This window comes from Eptatretus burgeri, chromosome 15 (genome assembly GCF_056783735.1).
Source record: "Eptatretus burgeri isolate ZD-2024b chromosome 15, Ebu_testis_v1, whole genome shotgun sequence".
Lineage (NCBI taxonomy): Eukaryota > Metazoa > Chordata > Myxini > Myxiniformes > Myxinidae > Eptatretus > Eptatretus burgeri.
This window is the reverse complement of record NC_140975.1, coordinates 3,482,744-3,499,339: the sequence shown is the minus strand read 5'-3', so window position 1 is coordinate 3,499,339 and position 16,596 is coordinate 3,482,744. Positions and strand designations below refer to the sequence as shown.

The 16,596-nt window shown below is 45.8% G+C and overlaps 2 protein-coding genes across 5 annotated transcripts in view; one reads left to right on the top strand and one right to left on the bottom strand.

Moving 5' to 3' along the window:
* The window catches only part of YARS1 (tyrosyl-tRNA synthetase 1), a 50,356-nt gene extending 43,367 nt beyond the window's left edge, over positions 1–6,989 (top strand). For 2 of the 4 annotated variants that reach the window (XM_085857460.1, XM_085857458.1), the window contains 7 exons: positions 1,430–1,565; positions 3,967–4,052; positions 5,050–5,185; positions 5,306–5,412; positions 5,671–5,864; positions 6,052–6,196; positions 6,416–6,988. In XM_085857460.1, coding sequence (XP_085713586.1) covers positions 1,430–1,565; positions 3,967–4,052; positions 5,050–5,185; positions 5,306–5,412; positions 5,671–5,864; positions 6,052–6,196; positions 6,416–6,526 — 915 coding nt within the window. In that variant the 3' untranslated portion in view covers positions 6,527–6,988. Of the gene's footprint in view, positions 1–1,429; positions 1,566–3,966; positions 4,053–5,049; positions 5,186–5,305; positions 5,413–5,670; positions 5,865–6,051; positions 6,197–6,415 lie in introns of all 4 variants that reach the window. The other 2 variants (XM_085857459.1, XM_085857461.1) reach the window with 2 other exon arrangements.
* A 5,524-nt stretch (positions 6,990–12,513) lies between these two features.
* Positions 12,514–16,596, bottom strand: part of LOC147011336 (fibronectin type III domain-containing protein 5b-like) — a 68,462-nt gene continuing 64,379 nt past the window's right edge. Inside the window, exon 6 of the mRNA XM_085857466.1 lies at positions 12,514–13,997. Within this exon, the coding sequence (XP_085713592.1) occupies positions 13,959–13,997 (39 nt within the window). The 3' untranslated portion in view covers positions 12,514–13,958. The remainder of the gene's footprint in view (positions 13,998–16,596) is intronic.

Genomic DNA, 16,596 nt, shown 5'->3' with positions numbered 1-16,596 from the left:
TTGTTGACAACGCAGACAGATAGATGCACGCGCACACACATACAGACAGATGCACGCGCACACACTCAGACAGGCAGACGCATGTGCACACAGACACAGACAGACGCACACACGCACAGACGCAGACAGACGCACAGACACAGATAGATACACTCGCACACAGACAGACGCACGTGCACACAGACAGACAGACAGACAGACAGACACAGACAGACGCACGTGCACACAGACACAGACAGATGCACACAGGCACAGACAGACGTACGCGCGCACAGACACAGACAGACGCACGCGCACACAGACGCACACGCACACAGACAGACGCACGCGCAGACACACAGACGCACGTGCACACAGACAGACAGATAGACAAACGCACGTGACAGACAGACAGAACGGCTGAAGCGATGTCAACACGTTTCACACCCTGCCCTGTATTAAAATGGATATCCTAATGATGGTTTTGTCTTTGTAGTTATTCTATGTTACAAGTTTGTGTGGATCTATTGTATGTATGTGGAACCGCTTCCTCATGCTCCATGTTGGTTGTCTCCTATGTCCGTGTGTGTGCATGGACTGATTGTTGATTTGCTCTGTAAATTGCACAGTAATCCTGTAACAACTTTTCGAGTCAGCAAGAAACATCGGCTCTTAGCGCTTGTCACATCCCCTTTGAGGGTCGTTGGGTGCTGATGGAAATTGGGACCATACTCTGTACAGAGCGTTGGTGCTGCCGAAGCAGTCTCCTTGGATATTGGGCACAATCCTGCACGGGTCACCACTCCGACACAGTATACCAGCAAGCTGGCACTCATTTTGCCGACCTCGGAAGGATGACAGGCCCAGTTAACCCCACCTGGTATTAATTCAACAGCTGAGCGGGATTTGAACTCAGGACCCAACGATCCAAAGCCCACCACCCTAACTATTAAGCCAACACCAGGCATAACCAGGTGCTGATGGTGCATAACCAGCCAACACAATGTGCTGATGACAGACAGTTAATATGTCCCAAGCCATTAATTAATCCTGAACATGTTGCTATTTCATCACAGGGTGCTACTTAAGTAGGCCTCAACCGGGGGTGGCGATTTGATTTGGAATTTGGCCGAGGAAATTAAACTCCAATGGTCTGTTCTTTTCAATAGACACGTTGGGATCTTTAACACTCATGAACTAGCGGAGTGCCAAGCCAGCTTACTGGTCCCCCTCTAAGAGATGGTGCACTAACTGGTGTCACAACCTGCTTGCTCAACACCTTGATGAAGGTTTATAACCGGATCGGGAATTGAATCCACACTTGACAGCTCAAAAGGGATTGTGCCACATCTGAGCTACCCTGTGGGCCCTATGCATGGTGTACCATGTCACAATGATTTTAGATTATCAATATAAGATCGGATGGTGTCTTTCCATTTTTGCCCAACAGGACTCAAAGATCGACTTGCTGGACTCGCCAAAAGATGTACGAAAGAAGCTTAAACGAGCTTTTTGTGAGCCTGGCAATGTGGAGAACAATGGGATTTTGGCTTTCGTCAAGCACGTCCTGTTTCCACTACGTTCAGGTTTGTTACGATCCGGGCAGATGTTGGGCAGAAAGTGTCGATGGCTGCCGCCAGGACCTCTGAGCACACACAATGCCTGCCACACCTCAAGCTAATGACCCACCGGCCTTTTAAGAGAGGAACCACAGCCTAATGATCGGTTTCCTGTCTGAGCTTTGCTTTGACGTTTTGATTTTACATACAAAATGGTGATATAACAAAGTATCGATTGATTGGTTTCCTATTAATATTTGTCGTGGAGCATTTTTAGGGCTCGCAAATTGTCGTTGAAACGGGATGCGCGACACCCTTGTGCTTGCGTCATCGTGAAGCTTGCACTCACACCAGGAGGGCGAAAGGGGTTTGACACGAGCGATGTTACAAACTGCAAATCGATGGTTGTATCGGCTTTGGGCCGAAGCCAGGACCTGGTTCCCTATCCACAGGATGGGGCTCTCGGTGAAGATCTTGAATATATGTTTTTTTTTTAATTCCCGGAGAGGTAGGCTGAAGTGGCCTTAAGCTAAGTAACTCGACTCTAGATTAAAGAGGCAGCTCATCTCGAAAACGACGAGGTAACTAGCATCTAAATAGACTAGGTAACTCACCTCTAAATGGATTTGGTGAATATCATCTAAATCGACTGTGTAGCATCTCGATCCACTAAGCGACTCGCATCAAAATGGACTTGGTAAGTCTGACATCTAAATCAATTTGGTAACTATCATCTAAAATGACGAGTTGGCATCAAAACCAGTGTGCTTCATGGATGCTCATGCTGCGGTGAGAATACAAGCTTGGTGTTGTAAATACAGTCGGCACTGCTGTGAACCTGAGCGGGTAAGGATCGTGCTCCATGTTCCACGAGCTGTGTCTTGCTCTGTGTAGTCCAGAATAAAGTTTGCAATTTGATGATAGCTTCTGTCCCCTTTGGCACATCATCCTAGCTCTCGCCGTCCTGTTTTACACATGCACTCGCTAAATGGCCCGTACCATCTCTGTAAAGGCCATGTGGTGCGGCCACCCATCGGGCCCTGAGCCGAACGTCTGTGCTGCAGTCCGACTGGCCAAGGTTTGTATTCAAACAGCGTGTTGTGTTTCGGGGGGGGGGGGGAGAAGAAGTGGAGGTAGAGATTTGTATTCTCAGATTTTTATTGTTTCGCTTTTACCTTGCCCATGGGGATCCTGTTGTCCAGAATGAAATGATAATACAGTGGTTGAGCCATTACCACGCCATTAAATGGTTTGGGAGATTATAGGTATCAGCCTGGTGGACAAGTTCCAAATTCCCCGAGCTAGGTGTCCATTAGAAGGCGTCCAGCTTCCTGGCAGTTTTAATTGGAGCGTCCATTGGTAGCGTCGTTCTGGCGTGATGCGAGCTTTCAATGACTGCATTCAATTTGGATCCCCTGCTTTTTGGGTAGGACGATGGAAGTGACAAAATCCTATCGGCTCGAACACGCCATTCCGGGGAATCGCCTCGTGATGCCGAGACCCGTGGGTTCAAGTTCCATCGATTGTGTCGATTGGTCCTTTTCTAGTCGACTATTTTTCCTCGAAATTTGTACAGAAGCGCACTGATGTGTCCACATTTTAGGACTTTGTTTTAATTTTTCGCTGAATTGCTCAACGTTTTTATTTTCAATGACGCTGCAGCCCAGAGCTCCATAATGTATTTATAAAACCCGACAGCCGGCAGCCCCAGGAGAAATAATCCGTTGTGGTGGTTTGGGGGGGGAGCGGGGGTAGTAGGTTGGGGGGACTTAAATAATTAATGTACGATATGAATTTGAATGAATGATCATGACTCGCCCTTACAGTTCAATTTGGTGTTCCGTAAGTTGTAAAAGATTGGTCTTCACGACGAGCCTGCTATTTTCTCCGTCATCTCCACATTGCGTGTCACTACCCACCCAACGATGGTGCATCACTTACCTTTTGTCCTGCAAATATTGAAGCAAAGTTAGCTTTTAACAACAATGCCTTCTCGCTGTTGTTGATCGAACATAGATGTTCGATTTTTAAAGGGCCCTTCCCACCGAAATTGGAAGCATCCTTGAGATGATCCAAGATAGATCCTGACCTGCTGTTGCCAGGTAGCTCCCTCTGACTACTACCGTGGTTCATTGTCTCCTTTTGCTTGTTCTCGTGTACTGTGGTGCATCTAACCCAGGGTACCTGAATGTGCAAACGCGTTACATGGTATTGAAGGGTGTCTGAAAATACAGAAATGAAATTGCAATCGAGCCATGCGCCATCCTCTGTAGTCACCAGCTCGCCGGCTGTTTGGAGCATTAGGTGGGAGCGAACCATGGAATGCCTCCATAGATGTTGTTCGGTGGATCAGGAATGCTCAGCGAGGGTTGCCGGGCCGTGCGTCGGATTCGGCCAATGGAGCCGGCTGTTGTGGTGCCTCCCGCAGGCTTCGTGATCGAGCGAGAGGAGAAATGGGGAGGAAGGAAAGCATACTCTGAATATCAAGCGCTGGAAGACGATTTTGCTAATGAGGTGAGCGGAACGTCACCATTTATCAATTTTATCGATTGGCGTTCTACAGGTGCACGAGCCTGGGAGTTTTTCTTTCTTTTCTTTTTTTTGTCGCCTTTTTATGCACAAAGTGTTCCTTTCTAGAATGGGTTTTCTTGTTTTCATCGCTCAAAATTGTTGTCATGTTTTTATCCTTCTATTCTTTATCTAATAAGACAGTAAAATCTGTGAAAAGATGAGAATGCAAAACAGATGGTGGTGTTCCGACGCACTGCAGGGCACTGAAGATCCATGTGATGTATCACGCGGGCATCGGTGGGGATAGAACGCGGCCTTCTGAGAGTTTCATTGTTATGCCCATCAAATGGACACATGTCGGGCTTCTGCCAATTGGCAGCTTTTTTGTTGTTGTTTTTGTCGTTTTTCATTCCCACAGCAGCATGTCTGCACAGAAGAAACATGTTTGGAGATCTGGGAAGGAGAAAATCAATTGTGATACATTCTTATTCCAAATGGCTGGATCCATGATGTGCCACCATTTGACTTTCTATCTGAGTTCTGTGATGTCATAGGGCTGCTTGGGGTGGTATATGTAGTGCGTAAGTCTCCCAGTGACGATGGTGCATCCTCACACAAGCGTGACTTCCAGTGAAGCTCACATGAGCTGTCGGCCCGAACGCCCGTCGGAAGGGCGAGTTGGTGACTAAGCTAATGAGGATATATGGATGAGATCAGTCAAGCTGACGGCCCAACTGGGTTCAGCAAATGGTAAAGCCGAGACGATGCAGTATGCCTGGAAGGAGAGTGTAGATTGAATGTTAGAGTGGAATCGGATTAAAATGACTCTTTCGTTGTGGAATGTGAAAAGGTAACTGCCTTGTGGCTTCAGATTTGCACCAGAGTGAAGCTTGTACTTTGACAGTAACCTTCTGGGTGATTAATTTTTATTATTATTATTATTTTTGTTGCTCGAGTTTCCTGTCGTTAAAGCTGGACCTATGTTCATTTTCTCCATCAGCTCATCCACCCTGGAGATCTGAAGCAATCCGTGGAGGAAGCCCTGAATTCTCTGCTGGAGCCCATTCGGAATGCCTTTGATAGCCCAGAGATGCAGCAACTCATAACTACTGCTTACCCCATGGCGGTCAAGAAAAGTGAGTGTCACACGGACCCCGGGCCAGGGTGCCGGCTCGCGCACTCATTACTTAGCTCCGTATCCTCGCACCCGTGTCTTTGACAATAGCTTGAGGGACGTCTTGCTCGTGCCTTCTTAGAAGTACCGTCCAAAGGATGCAAGGCTGCCGCGCCGGTGCCAGGAAATATTGAGGTTCTTCCATCACGGCTGGACCTTCGTATAGGTCAGATCAAGGCGGCCAAAAAGGTGAGCAGCACTACCTTCGTTTGATCATGGTTTTATCCACAAAGTTGTATGATTGAGTTTCATTGCTGGCAGTTATCATGCTTTATATTCGTGGCAGTGTTTCAGGATGGTGTATATTCATCGTGTGTGTGTGTGTGTGTGTGTGTGTGTGTGTGTGTGTGTGTGTGTGTGTGTGTGTGTGTGTGTGTGTGTGTGTGTGTGTGTGTGTGTGTGTGTGTGTGTGTGTGTGTGTGTGTGTGTGTGTGACGTCCTTCCCAGCACCCAGAGGCAGAAAACTTATTGGTGATCGATGTCGATGTTGGAGAGGCCGCACCACGTGTTGTGCAGAGCGCCATCGCTGGATACGTCTCTCCCGAAATGTTGCCAGGTCGTCATGCCGTTGTCCTCTGCAACATAAGGCCGAGAAAGATTTGCGGTTTGGAATCCCAGGCTATGCTACTCTGTGCATCCAAGTGAGATTTCTTTCCTCAGCTTATCCATCCCCTCTCTGCCCCCCTCCCACTCCCCCCTTTCATTTTCCTCTCTTTGTGTTTTGGTTCCAATGGTATTATCTCATATGGTAGTGTTGATACATCTGCAATGGAGACCAGAGATCCATTCCTTTGTTTTCGATTACACTGTTCAAATCTTTTTGTGCAGGGGTGAGGGACATGACAAGGTCATTGAATTGCTTGATCCCCCTGAGGCCTCAGCACCTGGGGATCGGGTCTTTGTTGATGGACATGGTGAAGGGGAACCAGATGCAGAGCTCAAACCAAAGAATAAGGTTCTGGAAAGGCTGCAGGTGGGCCTTTGTTTCACGAGGGACTCTCTGTCTCTGTTTCCGTGTCTGTCTCTGTTTCCGTGTCTCTTTCTCTCTTTTTCTCTCTCTTTCTCTCTTTCTCTCTTTTTCTCTCTCTTTCTCATAAATCAGTTTGGTGTATGCCTTCTCACAATCCGTTTAACATGATCAGGTATTTATGTCATGGGCGATAACATTGATCTTCTTCCCCTTTCCTCTTAGGCTGACTTTTCCACCTCGGATACATGCGTGGCCCAGTGGCAGGGAAAACCATTATTGACGAAGCTTGGCAAAGTCGTGTGCCAAAGCTTGACTGGAGCTGTCGTGGGTTAAACCAATGAGGAAGTTGGTTTTGTACTTGCAGCATGTCCTCTAAATTGAGAAAACCTGAATACCAACGGTAGGGTGTAGACAGTCAAACTGCCATTGAAGGTATGGGGGTCATCGACACGTGTATATGTACAAATCAGGGTGCACCAGCACAGCTTGGTTTTAAAGGATATCTAATGCTTAACTATGTTGGATGCACTGGTGGGTGATTTCATTGTGGTATCACCTTGAAGATTCCTCGTCCATGTTGGATATGTTGCCGAAGGGCAGGTGTTCCACAGCCTGAGGGCAGGAACAAGGTCACGGACACGTCCCCAGATGGATAGATGAACCTTCCGTTCTGAGTTTGTGTGTGGTGGGGGGGGGGAGTTGGGGTTTTAATTGTATCTATCTGACTCGTTGCCAATGTTGTCTGTGTTAAACTTTGCACTTTGATGCAATAAATATACAATCGGGGATGCTTGTGAGCCTTGGGGGGAGGGGTGTGGGTGTGGACGGGTTCGTCGACCCGGTAATTAACGTTCACCGCCCTGGACCATCTGAAAACATGGTTCCACGAAGGTTCATGTGTTGCGCAAAACGTTCTCTTAACCGCTTCAAAGTGCGTTGTTTGCCTGCATCCCCCAAATTGCCTCGTGTACGTCCAACGTTGGAAAATCCCACATCCTGATGTGTCCTCCAATCCCATATGTCTGAATCCATCAATTTTTAACATCTCTCCAGCCTGCACACATGCCCATGTTGACCCACTAACAGTATTAGTTCTCAGAGCAAGTTAGCATTCCATTTGTGAATCCGCAGTATGTCACAAAATAATGACGCTTCCCGCCATTCCCAGGCACTTACCAGAAGCATCTGTTGATGTGAGCGTGCTCGGAATGTAAAGCCTTTCCTTCGTCACACGCGTCACCTTCAAACGCTATTACATGTGGTTCCGATACAATGAGCTTCTGCTGCTTGTTGAACTGGGCCAAATGACTTCTGCTTTGATGGTCCATAGAACACCGTTCGTAGCACTTCTCCCACCTGGAAGCTGTGCAAAAGCAAGGTAAAGATCTTGGCTATTGTGGGCCGGTTCCCCAATTTATCTCGCCCACACCTGTAACCAGCCAGTCATTCACTAACGTCAGGTGAATCGAATGGTTGTGTGAGGCCTTCACTGCATTTGCTGTTTCCTCATTTTGCTATAGGTGATCAGTACCAAGTTGCCCATTAGGTTTGCGAAGGTTCGTTGCTCTATCCATGCCATAGTTTGTTGGCCTCGGTGGACCGAAACATTGTTTGGAATTTGTTAATTAGACGTAGCTCACGCTCCCAGTTCGGTGCAATAATTTCAAGACTTTTGCTCCATCGGCATTTTTCCCTTGACCAGAGGGTGAAGATACAGTGCAGCCCTCTTACTTACAGGTTGTTTCTTGTGTTTGCATCATGGTAAGCAGTGAATGTGTTGGACATCTCATCGTTTAGCATGAGGATCTTGTAAAAACAAACTTCAGTGCATTTTCCTTCACACCCTGAAGATGATGAACTCTTCCATCGTTCTCTCTACATGAGGAGCATTTGAGCATGTTGGAGGAGCGCGACCCTTGACAATAACCCTGCTGCATCCATTTCAGGTCCACCAAGACCTCTCTCTATTTCCAGCTCTTGCAATGGGAGTCATCAATGGTGAGGGGATTATTCACAAATTTCGAACAAATGCGGTGAAAATTGGAATTTGGGGATTTTGGACTCTTCAAACACAAGAAGCGAAACGTTTTCACCATATTAAGTCGATTAACTGAATTGTTTTCTTATACAATGCAGAATGACTGTGTAGATTATTGTTATCAGTTTTTGTCCATCGCTCCTTCCCAGTTCCATATCCAGGCGATGCATGACGTCATCATCGGGAACCAAAGGAAGAGGGTACTCCGTTTGTTTCTTTGTTTTCTCGATTGTTTGTTTGTTTGTTCTGGCGATATCTCGGCCATCCTTCGAACGAGGAAGCTGAAATTTGGGGGCAAAAGTGAAGATGTGCTTTGGAAAAAACGGTATTTAAATTTTTTTTTTGATTCATCGATTAATTTATTAATTATTTCCGATTTATTAATTACTTATTTATTTTATTTTCTCATCCTGGCAATATCTCGCGCACCTTTTGAGGCTGGAAGCTGTTATTTGGACATGACAGGGACCAAGTGATTTGGCTATGAAAAGTATTTTTGATTTATTGAACAATCAATGAATTGATTAATTTTTCATTTTTCGATTAATTACTTGGTTTTCAAAAAGATTGATTTGGATGAAACGGTGGTGGTTTTGGTATGGTATGAGCCAATTGATTAAAAAAAGTAATTATTTTCCGGTTATTATTTATCTTTAATTATGCAATTGATGAATTATTGTACACGGCGGCATCACCGGGCACCAAAGGCGTCCATGCTGGGGGATTTGAAATTTATTTATTTGACACGGGGCGGTGTACTTTGGATGTACCTCGACTTGTCATTATTATTTTCATCCTTACCCGTTAACGATGAGGCAGAAGAGGCTATTGTAGTGTGTTGTTGGTTGTCATCTTCATATGCAGGTTTCAGAAGGTGGACCCCCCCCCCCACAAGGTCTCAAAAGTATCCATCTTCGTGTATATGTGTGTGTTTGTGTGTGTGCGCTTGAAAGGTGCTATTGTTGGTTGCTGTCTCCACACGTGGGTAGGTTTCGGGAGATGGAACGGAGACCGTGCGTGCATGTGTGTGTACGTGTCGTTGGTTGTTTTCTCTGTTTGTGTGTTTCACCAAGTGAAACAAAGTCCTCCCAGGTCTCGAAGTATCCACCTCCTCTTCAGTAAGGGATCACAGTTCATGGACCAAAATGTTCAACTTTGTTGTTCTCAGAGTTTTGTTCCAAGGGTTCTTTTGAGGATCTTCACCGAACCCCGGACTACCTCCAACTGTAGTTCGTTTGTAGTAATATTCCCGGGGATGGTTTTTCATAGCTCAGTGAGTTTCTTCTTCATTATTCCTGTTTCAATAAAATAGACACTATCAAAGCTTTTCGACTTGCACTTCTCAGGATAAAACCACAAGCAGATTAAGAAGAAGCACCAAACTCTTATTTATTAAGTTACAATGTAATATTCTCAACGTTGATTGGTTGAGAGAAAGAATGGGAATACCTGATTGGTAATCATGAATAATGATTCTTATTTATTTTATTTCTCATCCTGGCAATATCTCACGCACCTTTTGAGCTCGGAAGCTGATTAACATGATTACCTGATTGGTAATCATGAGTAATCATGGATTGGAACAACGAGCATCATGAATAATGAGTGGGCGGAAATCCGTCTACAAAGAATAGGATTGGTTGACCTGATGATATATATGCTTTTGTCAATATAGTTAGAGGTCGTCTCAAAGTTGACTTTTTAATTCAATATCGAGGCTCATGGCAGAGCTAACACACAGAATGTATAACAAAGGTAGCAGGAGACAAGAGGGAGGCACAAAACAATAGGGGAATAAAGACATAAGGAGATCTGTGGAAGGGAGAGGGATGGAGCGGGGCACACGGGGTAAACAAGATGGACACGACAGGGACTTTCAGGAAGGCAAGGAATTTGAAGGAGGTCGGTTTTGGGTGGATTAACGGGGGGTAGAACAGATCGTGGTTTTGGATGGGGAAAGATAAGAGATGGTGGTGAACAGCTGTTTTGAAAACCTGGAGGGAAGAGTGGGATTGAAGAGAGTGTGGGAGTTTGTTCCAAAGGTGGGAAAAAAAGAGGATTGGAAGAGTGAAGGTGAGCAGTGATTCTTGATTTTGGTAGTTTTACCAGAAGGGGGTTGCTGGTGGACCTTGAGTGCCCTGCGGAAATATTGGGGGGGTACAGATCACAGACAGAGTGGGGGGGAGGGGGGCGAAGCCAGAGAGGAGACGGTAGAAGACAGAAAGACCACCGACCTGCCTGCGGTGAAAGAGTGAGAGACCCAAAGACTCGGCTTCATTGCAGGAGATACCAATGATCCGAAATGCCTTGGTCTCCACAGCTTGAAGCCGAGAAAGGTGAGAGGCGGGAGCACCACCGCAGAGGGGAGAGCAGTACTCCATCAGGCTCCGGATGAAAGCTTTGTATGTGGTCAGGAGCTCAGGTGGGCCGAGGAAGGACTTTGCATGACGTAGGCTGCCCAGTCAGCGACTGGCTTTGGAGGCCAGGTTGGAAATGTGGCTTTCCCAGGAAAGGTCATGGCAGATAGTGAGACCCCGAAACTTGAATGAAAGGACTTCTTCAAGAGGATTGTTGAGAAAGTAGATGGGGGGGGGGGGTTCCAAACGGTCCTTTTGGAGAGACGAAGTGAGAATGTGAGATTTGTCCGGATTGAAAGACATGTTCCACGTGTTGGACTAGTTTGTGATTTTATCCAGATCTGCAGAGAGCGAAGAAGCTGCTGCTTGTCGATCTGAGGGATGACAGATGGAACGGCAGAGGGTGAAGTCATCAATAAAGAGGATTTTCCAGAGAGTCGGAGAGATCATTGATGAAAACCAGAAAAGATTGGAACAAAGTTTTCCATTTTAACCACGAGTGTGGAATGTGCAGATTGTGTGCAGCATCTCTGACAACAGGAAGTTGTGTTTCAAGATAACATTTGCAGTATTTATATCAGGCCTTCCAGTGTCTCAGAGACCATGGGCTTGACTCTCTCACCTGGGCAGCATTGGTCAGATTTTGATCTGGCTTGTCGAGCTGGTTTGAGATGTGTTGCTGGACCTAAGGGCTCGACTTGCACTTGCGGGCGGTCTCGGGCACAGTTCGACAAAATTGTCTAATTTAACCATAACATTTTAATGTCTATCTTAACCATGTTAATTTTAAACCTTGAATCTGTGTTATGTCCAAGTCCGTGTGTGCGTGAGTGATTCCGTTCTAGATCTCAGATCGACTGTACTGTATTATCTCTATACCCTGGTGAGGCTCCGCATCGTTAAATGGTGGTCAAAGGGTGCAATGCTTTATCTTGTTATATCTGTTTGCAAGTTCTTTAGTTTGGTTTCCTGACTCACCAATTTGGATAGGACCACACGCTCTCATCCTGGTGCTCCACACACAAGAGTCCATCCATCCATTTGGACCATACTTGGTTCGGAGCAACGGTGCTGCCAAAGCAGTCTCCTGGGCTATTGGGCACAATCCTGGACGGGCCGCCACTCCGAAGCAGGATACTCGAATGGCTCAATCATCCCAGCATGCTGGTACCCGTTTAGCCGACATCGGAAGGATGACAGGCTGAATCAACCCCACCTGGTATTAATTCAATGGGTGAGTGTGGTTTGAATTCGGGACCATAGGATGTTAATCTGGCGATTCCTTCTGGTAGTTTCCTGTGCACCATAAGGGTGTAAATTTTTGTGCCATTATTTTGCCCAAATTCTGAGTTTCTACCTGGATTCTTGCTGGAATGGACGTTCATTGCACAAGAAACCGAGCAGCACCTACCTTCATATTGAACAATGGTGCTTTTTATCCTGAGGTCATTGGTATCAAATGGACCAAACTTGGCAACCAGATGACCTTTCCCACATCAATGTGTTCAAAAAAGGTTACAGACACGTTTGGAATTTTTTTTTTTTCTTGCTCGAGGAAAAAGAAGCATTTATTTAAGAATAGAACAGTCAGGCAATCAAGGTGAATAAATAGTTTTTGATATGCAATGACCTTTTGTACATGTTATTGCTTCATGCTGTGGGTTATAAGCAAGTCGAACCCTCTCCGGGTCATCGGTTTATGGAAGAGCAAACTGGTGCATTCGTGCAAACCTGATAAAAGTGGCATGGGTTAACTTTTTGGTTATCCTCCAGAAGAATTATGTACACAAAGTAGTTAAGGATCATCATTGAATTGATGTAATCGAGCAATGACAAGGCACAAACAATTATTAAACGATGCCCATTGCTTCACTCCCCCAACCTCCACCCTCCACCCTCCTTCCCCCCCCCTGACCCTTCCCTCCCAATTCACGAGTTTTATGCAAAATAAACAATATGTCTGGACAAGGGGATGTATCGGTGAATTTGAGTGGGATAGACAAGTTGATGTATATTCCAATTTGGTTGGTACGGACAACAAGGTTTTCTCTTCGCAGTTTGATTGGTTTGAGTATGATAACAAACTTGACATCAACTAAGAGGAAAATGACAAGACCACAGGAGGGATATTTGGACATTTCCACACTGGAGGCAAAAAAGGGTTGGTTTTGCTTACAGAGGCCACTTACAACTCAAATATAGACCATTATTTATCTCGAGTTTGTCTATCGCAGACCTCCTGGTCTATCAGACTCGAACCGTAGTCCCGACATAAGTTGCTAAGCAGGCACGAATGACGTGTTTTATCAATGATCTTTTAATTGTACGTCTACGTCAGCTTGTAGAGCCTTTTTGTCTAAGCCCTCGACTTGGTGAGCAAGCATTTATCTTCATTAGCCTTGTTCATTGGACTTGGAGGGTTTGTTATTTCAAAATGGAATGAAAATCGCCTAAAAAGATTGCTGTTGCTGCAATCCCTGCACAGCAAATGGTCCGTGTGATACAAACGTGTCAAATGGACTTGCACAGTTCCAATTGTGACGTCGTAATACAAAAAGCTTCGTTTCGAATGGTCTTGAGGGGGCCAGTTGAAGTGTGTGTTGGTTCTCTTTCTCAATTTGATGCCTGACAAATGTCCAAATAAATTTGGGAAAATGAGTTGAACCTTGAACTTACAGTACAAATTTCAGTCACTACATGCAGCCCTTAAATGTACTTCCAGACTCAGCTAACGTCACAGATTACATGAGATCCTTTTTCTGGACTAAAACCATGCACAGAGTCTTTCATTTTTCTAATTTCCTTTATGCTAACCCCATGGAATCGTTTGATGGCATCAAGTGCGTCTCCTTGTTAACCCATGCACTTGTTCATTTCCACCGGGGCATGACCATGGACCACCACCCAAAAGGCGAGTTGTGCAATGATTGCATGAATTTTTCACAAGTTCACATCGATGGCAGTCCTGACAGTGCTGTTTCTGCCTTGATGGCTTCGTCAGCAGGACAAAATGGTCAACGTGAAACTTGGAAATCAATATCCCTGACTCACAGCCAAAGGACACCGTGAATGAAAGGATGCTCAAAACGCAACAACCTCTCCCAGCAAAGTAGAGAGAAGCAATAGGTAGAACTAGAAGGAAGATTTTTAAAAGCATGTAAAGACAATGATGAGAAGGAAAAAAAAAAAAAAAACGGGAAGGAAGAGTGAAGAAGGAAAGGGTAAAGAAAGGCCGAAGCCTTCACAGATTATTGTCGAAAGTCCCGACCATTGACCCCGAGACACCGCTGGCTTTCCTTTCACCTTCGTGTTCTGTAGATCACAAAACCAGCCTCCCTCACTTTTTTGAGGGAAGAATTGCCAGAAGACCTCACACTTCAATGATGTTTATGGCCGGTGTCTTGGAATACTGCAGTGAGAAAGATCATGGCGTGTCATGAACATCCACCAAAAAGAGCAAAAATCCACCAGGAACCACATCATTGGCTTTGCATTGAGAAGAGTTCATTTGGGTCCATAGTCCTTGTACAATTTACCCAAATTATTGTTAATTAGGGTACAAAGCCTTACAGGCTGGAACCCGATTGATTTTGTTGTTTATTATTAAACTTCCACCACCATTTTGTGGGTTTATTCCCTTTTAAATTCATTTTTAGCTCGCCTGTTAGAAGAACAAACAGAGAGCTATAGCGATACCCCCGGCGTGAGCGTCGGCATCAGCGTGAGCATGAAAATGTTAAAGTTTTTGGTGCAAGTTATTTCCTTTCTAATGTTTTTATCTACCACACTATTGTTTACTGATTACAATATACAGATACATATATTGCTTTAAAATTATTTGGATCAGACTTCACTGCAATGCTTTATAAAAAATATTATTAGACTAGTCCGATAAATGTATACTGAACAAAAATATAAACGCACCAACCTAAATATCTAAGTCAAGATTGCCATTATGGGAAAATGGTCAAACCGATGATATGTTTGAGCAATGGTTCCTTTGTTTTGCTCAAGACAGATGTTCCCATTGAAATTGACCACTCTGAGTGTGTGGACTCACACGTTGAGTAATCCTTCCCATGAGCACCATGGGGCTTGACAGAGTGATGGTCAGTGAGCGTGACCAGGACACAAACACTCCTTATAGCTTGCCCTATAAAAGGCCTCCCCAAAATGTGGACTGGTGCCAAATGTCAACATGCCACAGATGTCACAAATCTTGAGGAAGCGTGCCATTGGCATGCTGAATGCTGGGACGTCAGTACGGGCCGTTGCAGCACACTTCAATGTCCACCACTCCACCATTAGCCGCCTGAGAACGCGCCTCAGAGAGACTGGAAGCACCGTGAACCGCCCACATGCCCGGCGACCACGTGTGACCACCGCCGGTCAGGATCGTCACATGAGGCTGCAACATCTCCGGGATCGACTCCGACCGGCCACGAGGACTGCCGATGAGACTGTCGGGCTGCATAACAGGCGCATTTCAGCCCAGACGGTGCGTAACCGCTTGAGGGAGGCCAACCTCCGAGCCCGCCGACCACACCGGGGACTCGACCTCACTGCAGTCCGGCGTCAGACCCGACTGAACTGGGCCAATGTTCACTTGCGCTGGACCCTCGCACGATGGAGGAGAGTGCTGTTCACCGATGAGTCGCGTTTCCAGCTGTATCAGGCTGATGGCGGACTCCGCGTCTGGCGTCGGGCTGGGGAGCGCTACACTGACGCCAATGTCCGTCGGGTGTCACACGATGGTGCCAGTGTTATGATGTGGGCAGGCATATGCCATGGAGAGCGCACTCGGCTTCATTTCATTGAAGGCAACTTGAACGGGCAGCGGTACAGGGACGAGATACTCAGACCCATCGTCGTGCCGTTTGTGCGCCTTCACCATGTGACGTTTCAGCACGACAATGCTCGCCCCCATGTTGCCAGGATCTGCATGGACTTCCTCGGTGAGGAGGACATTGATGTCCTCGACTGGCCTCCATATTCTCCTGACATGTCGCCCTTCGAGCACCTTTGGGACGTTCTTGATCGACGCGTACGACAACGTTACGCAGTCCCAGAGAACGTCCGCCAGCTCCGTGTGGCTCTCCAGGAGGAATGGGAAAACATCCCTCAGGCCACCATCGACAATCTGGTGATGTCCATGCGCCGGAGATGCACCGCTCTGTGCGACGCCAACGGTGGACACACCCGCTACTGACTGTGTGAACTCTGACAGTGACACCTCGGTTGTGTCGGCTGTTGTAGCGCAAAGACTGTCGCCAGAATTCTCAAGGAACTCTTTGAAATTTAATGCTCAATTGTCATGGATTCTATAACCAAATTGTTGTGAAGATTTAGTATTAATGAGTTTGAGGTAAAATAGTAACAATCGCTTGGTGCGTTTATATTTTTGCACTTGGTGCGTTTATATTTTTGTTCAGTATATAAATAGGCGAGCATTGGGTGGCTTTGACACCAACTCTCTGGTTAGCTCGCCTGTTCGAAGAACAGAGAGCTATAGCGATACTCCCGGCATGAGCGTCAGCGTGAGCGTGAAAATGTTAAAGTTTTTGGTGCAAGTTATTTCCTTTCTAATGTTTTTATCGACCACTATTTTTTACTGATTAAAATATACAAATACATATATTGCTTTAAAATTATTTGGATCAGACTTCACTGCAATGCTTTATAAAAAATATTATTAGACGAGTCTTTTAAAAACGATAAATGTATAAACAGGCGAGCATTGGGTGGCTTTGACACCAACTCTCTGGTCTCTACTACTGCTTGGGCGATTGAAACAAAATTTTTACCATTGGAGTGACTACCCATGTATAATTTTTTAATGATAATTATGACGTCATAAGTCACATGGTGTGGCAGCCATCTTGGAAAAAGGAAAAACTTTGGACCTCTTCTCCAAAACCACTCCATGAAAAAAAATTGAAACTTGGCACACGTCAAGTCCTCCCCATAGGGAATAAGTGTCGTTAATGATGACGACATCGGTGCTTACT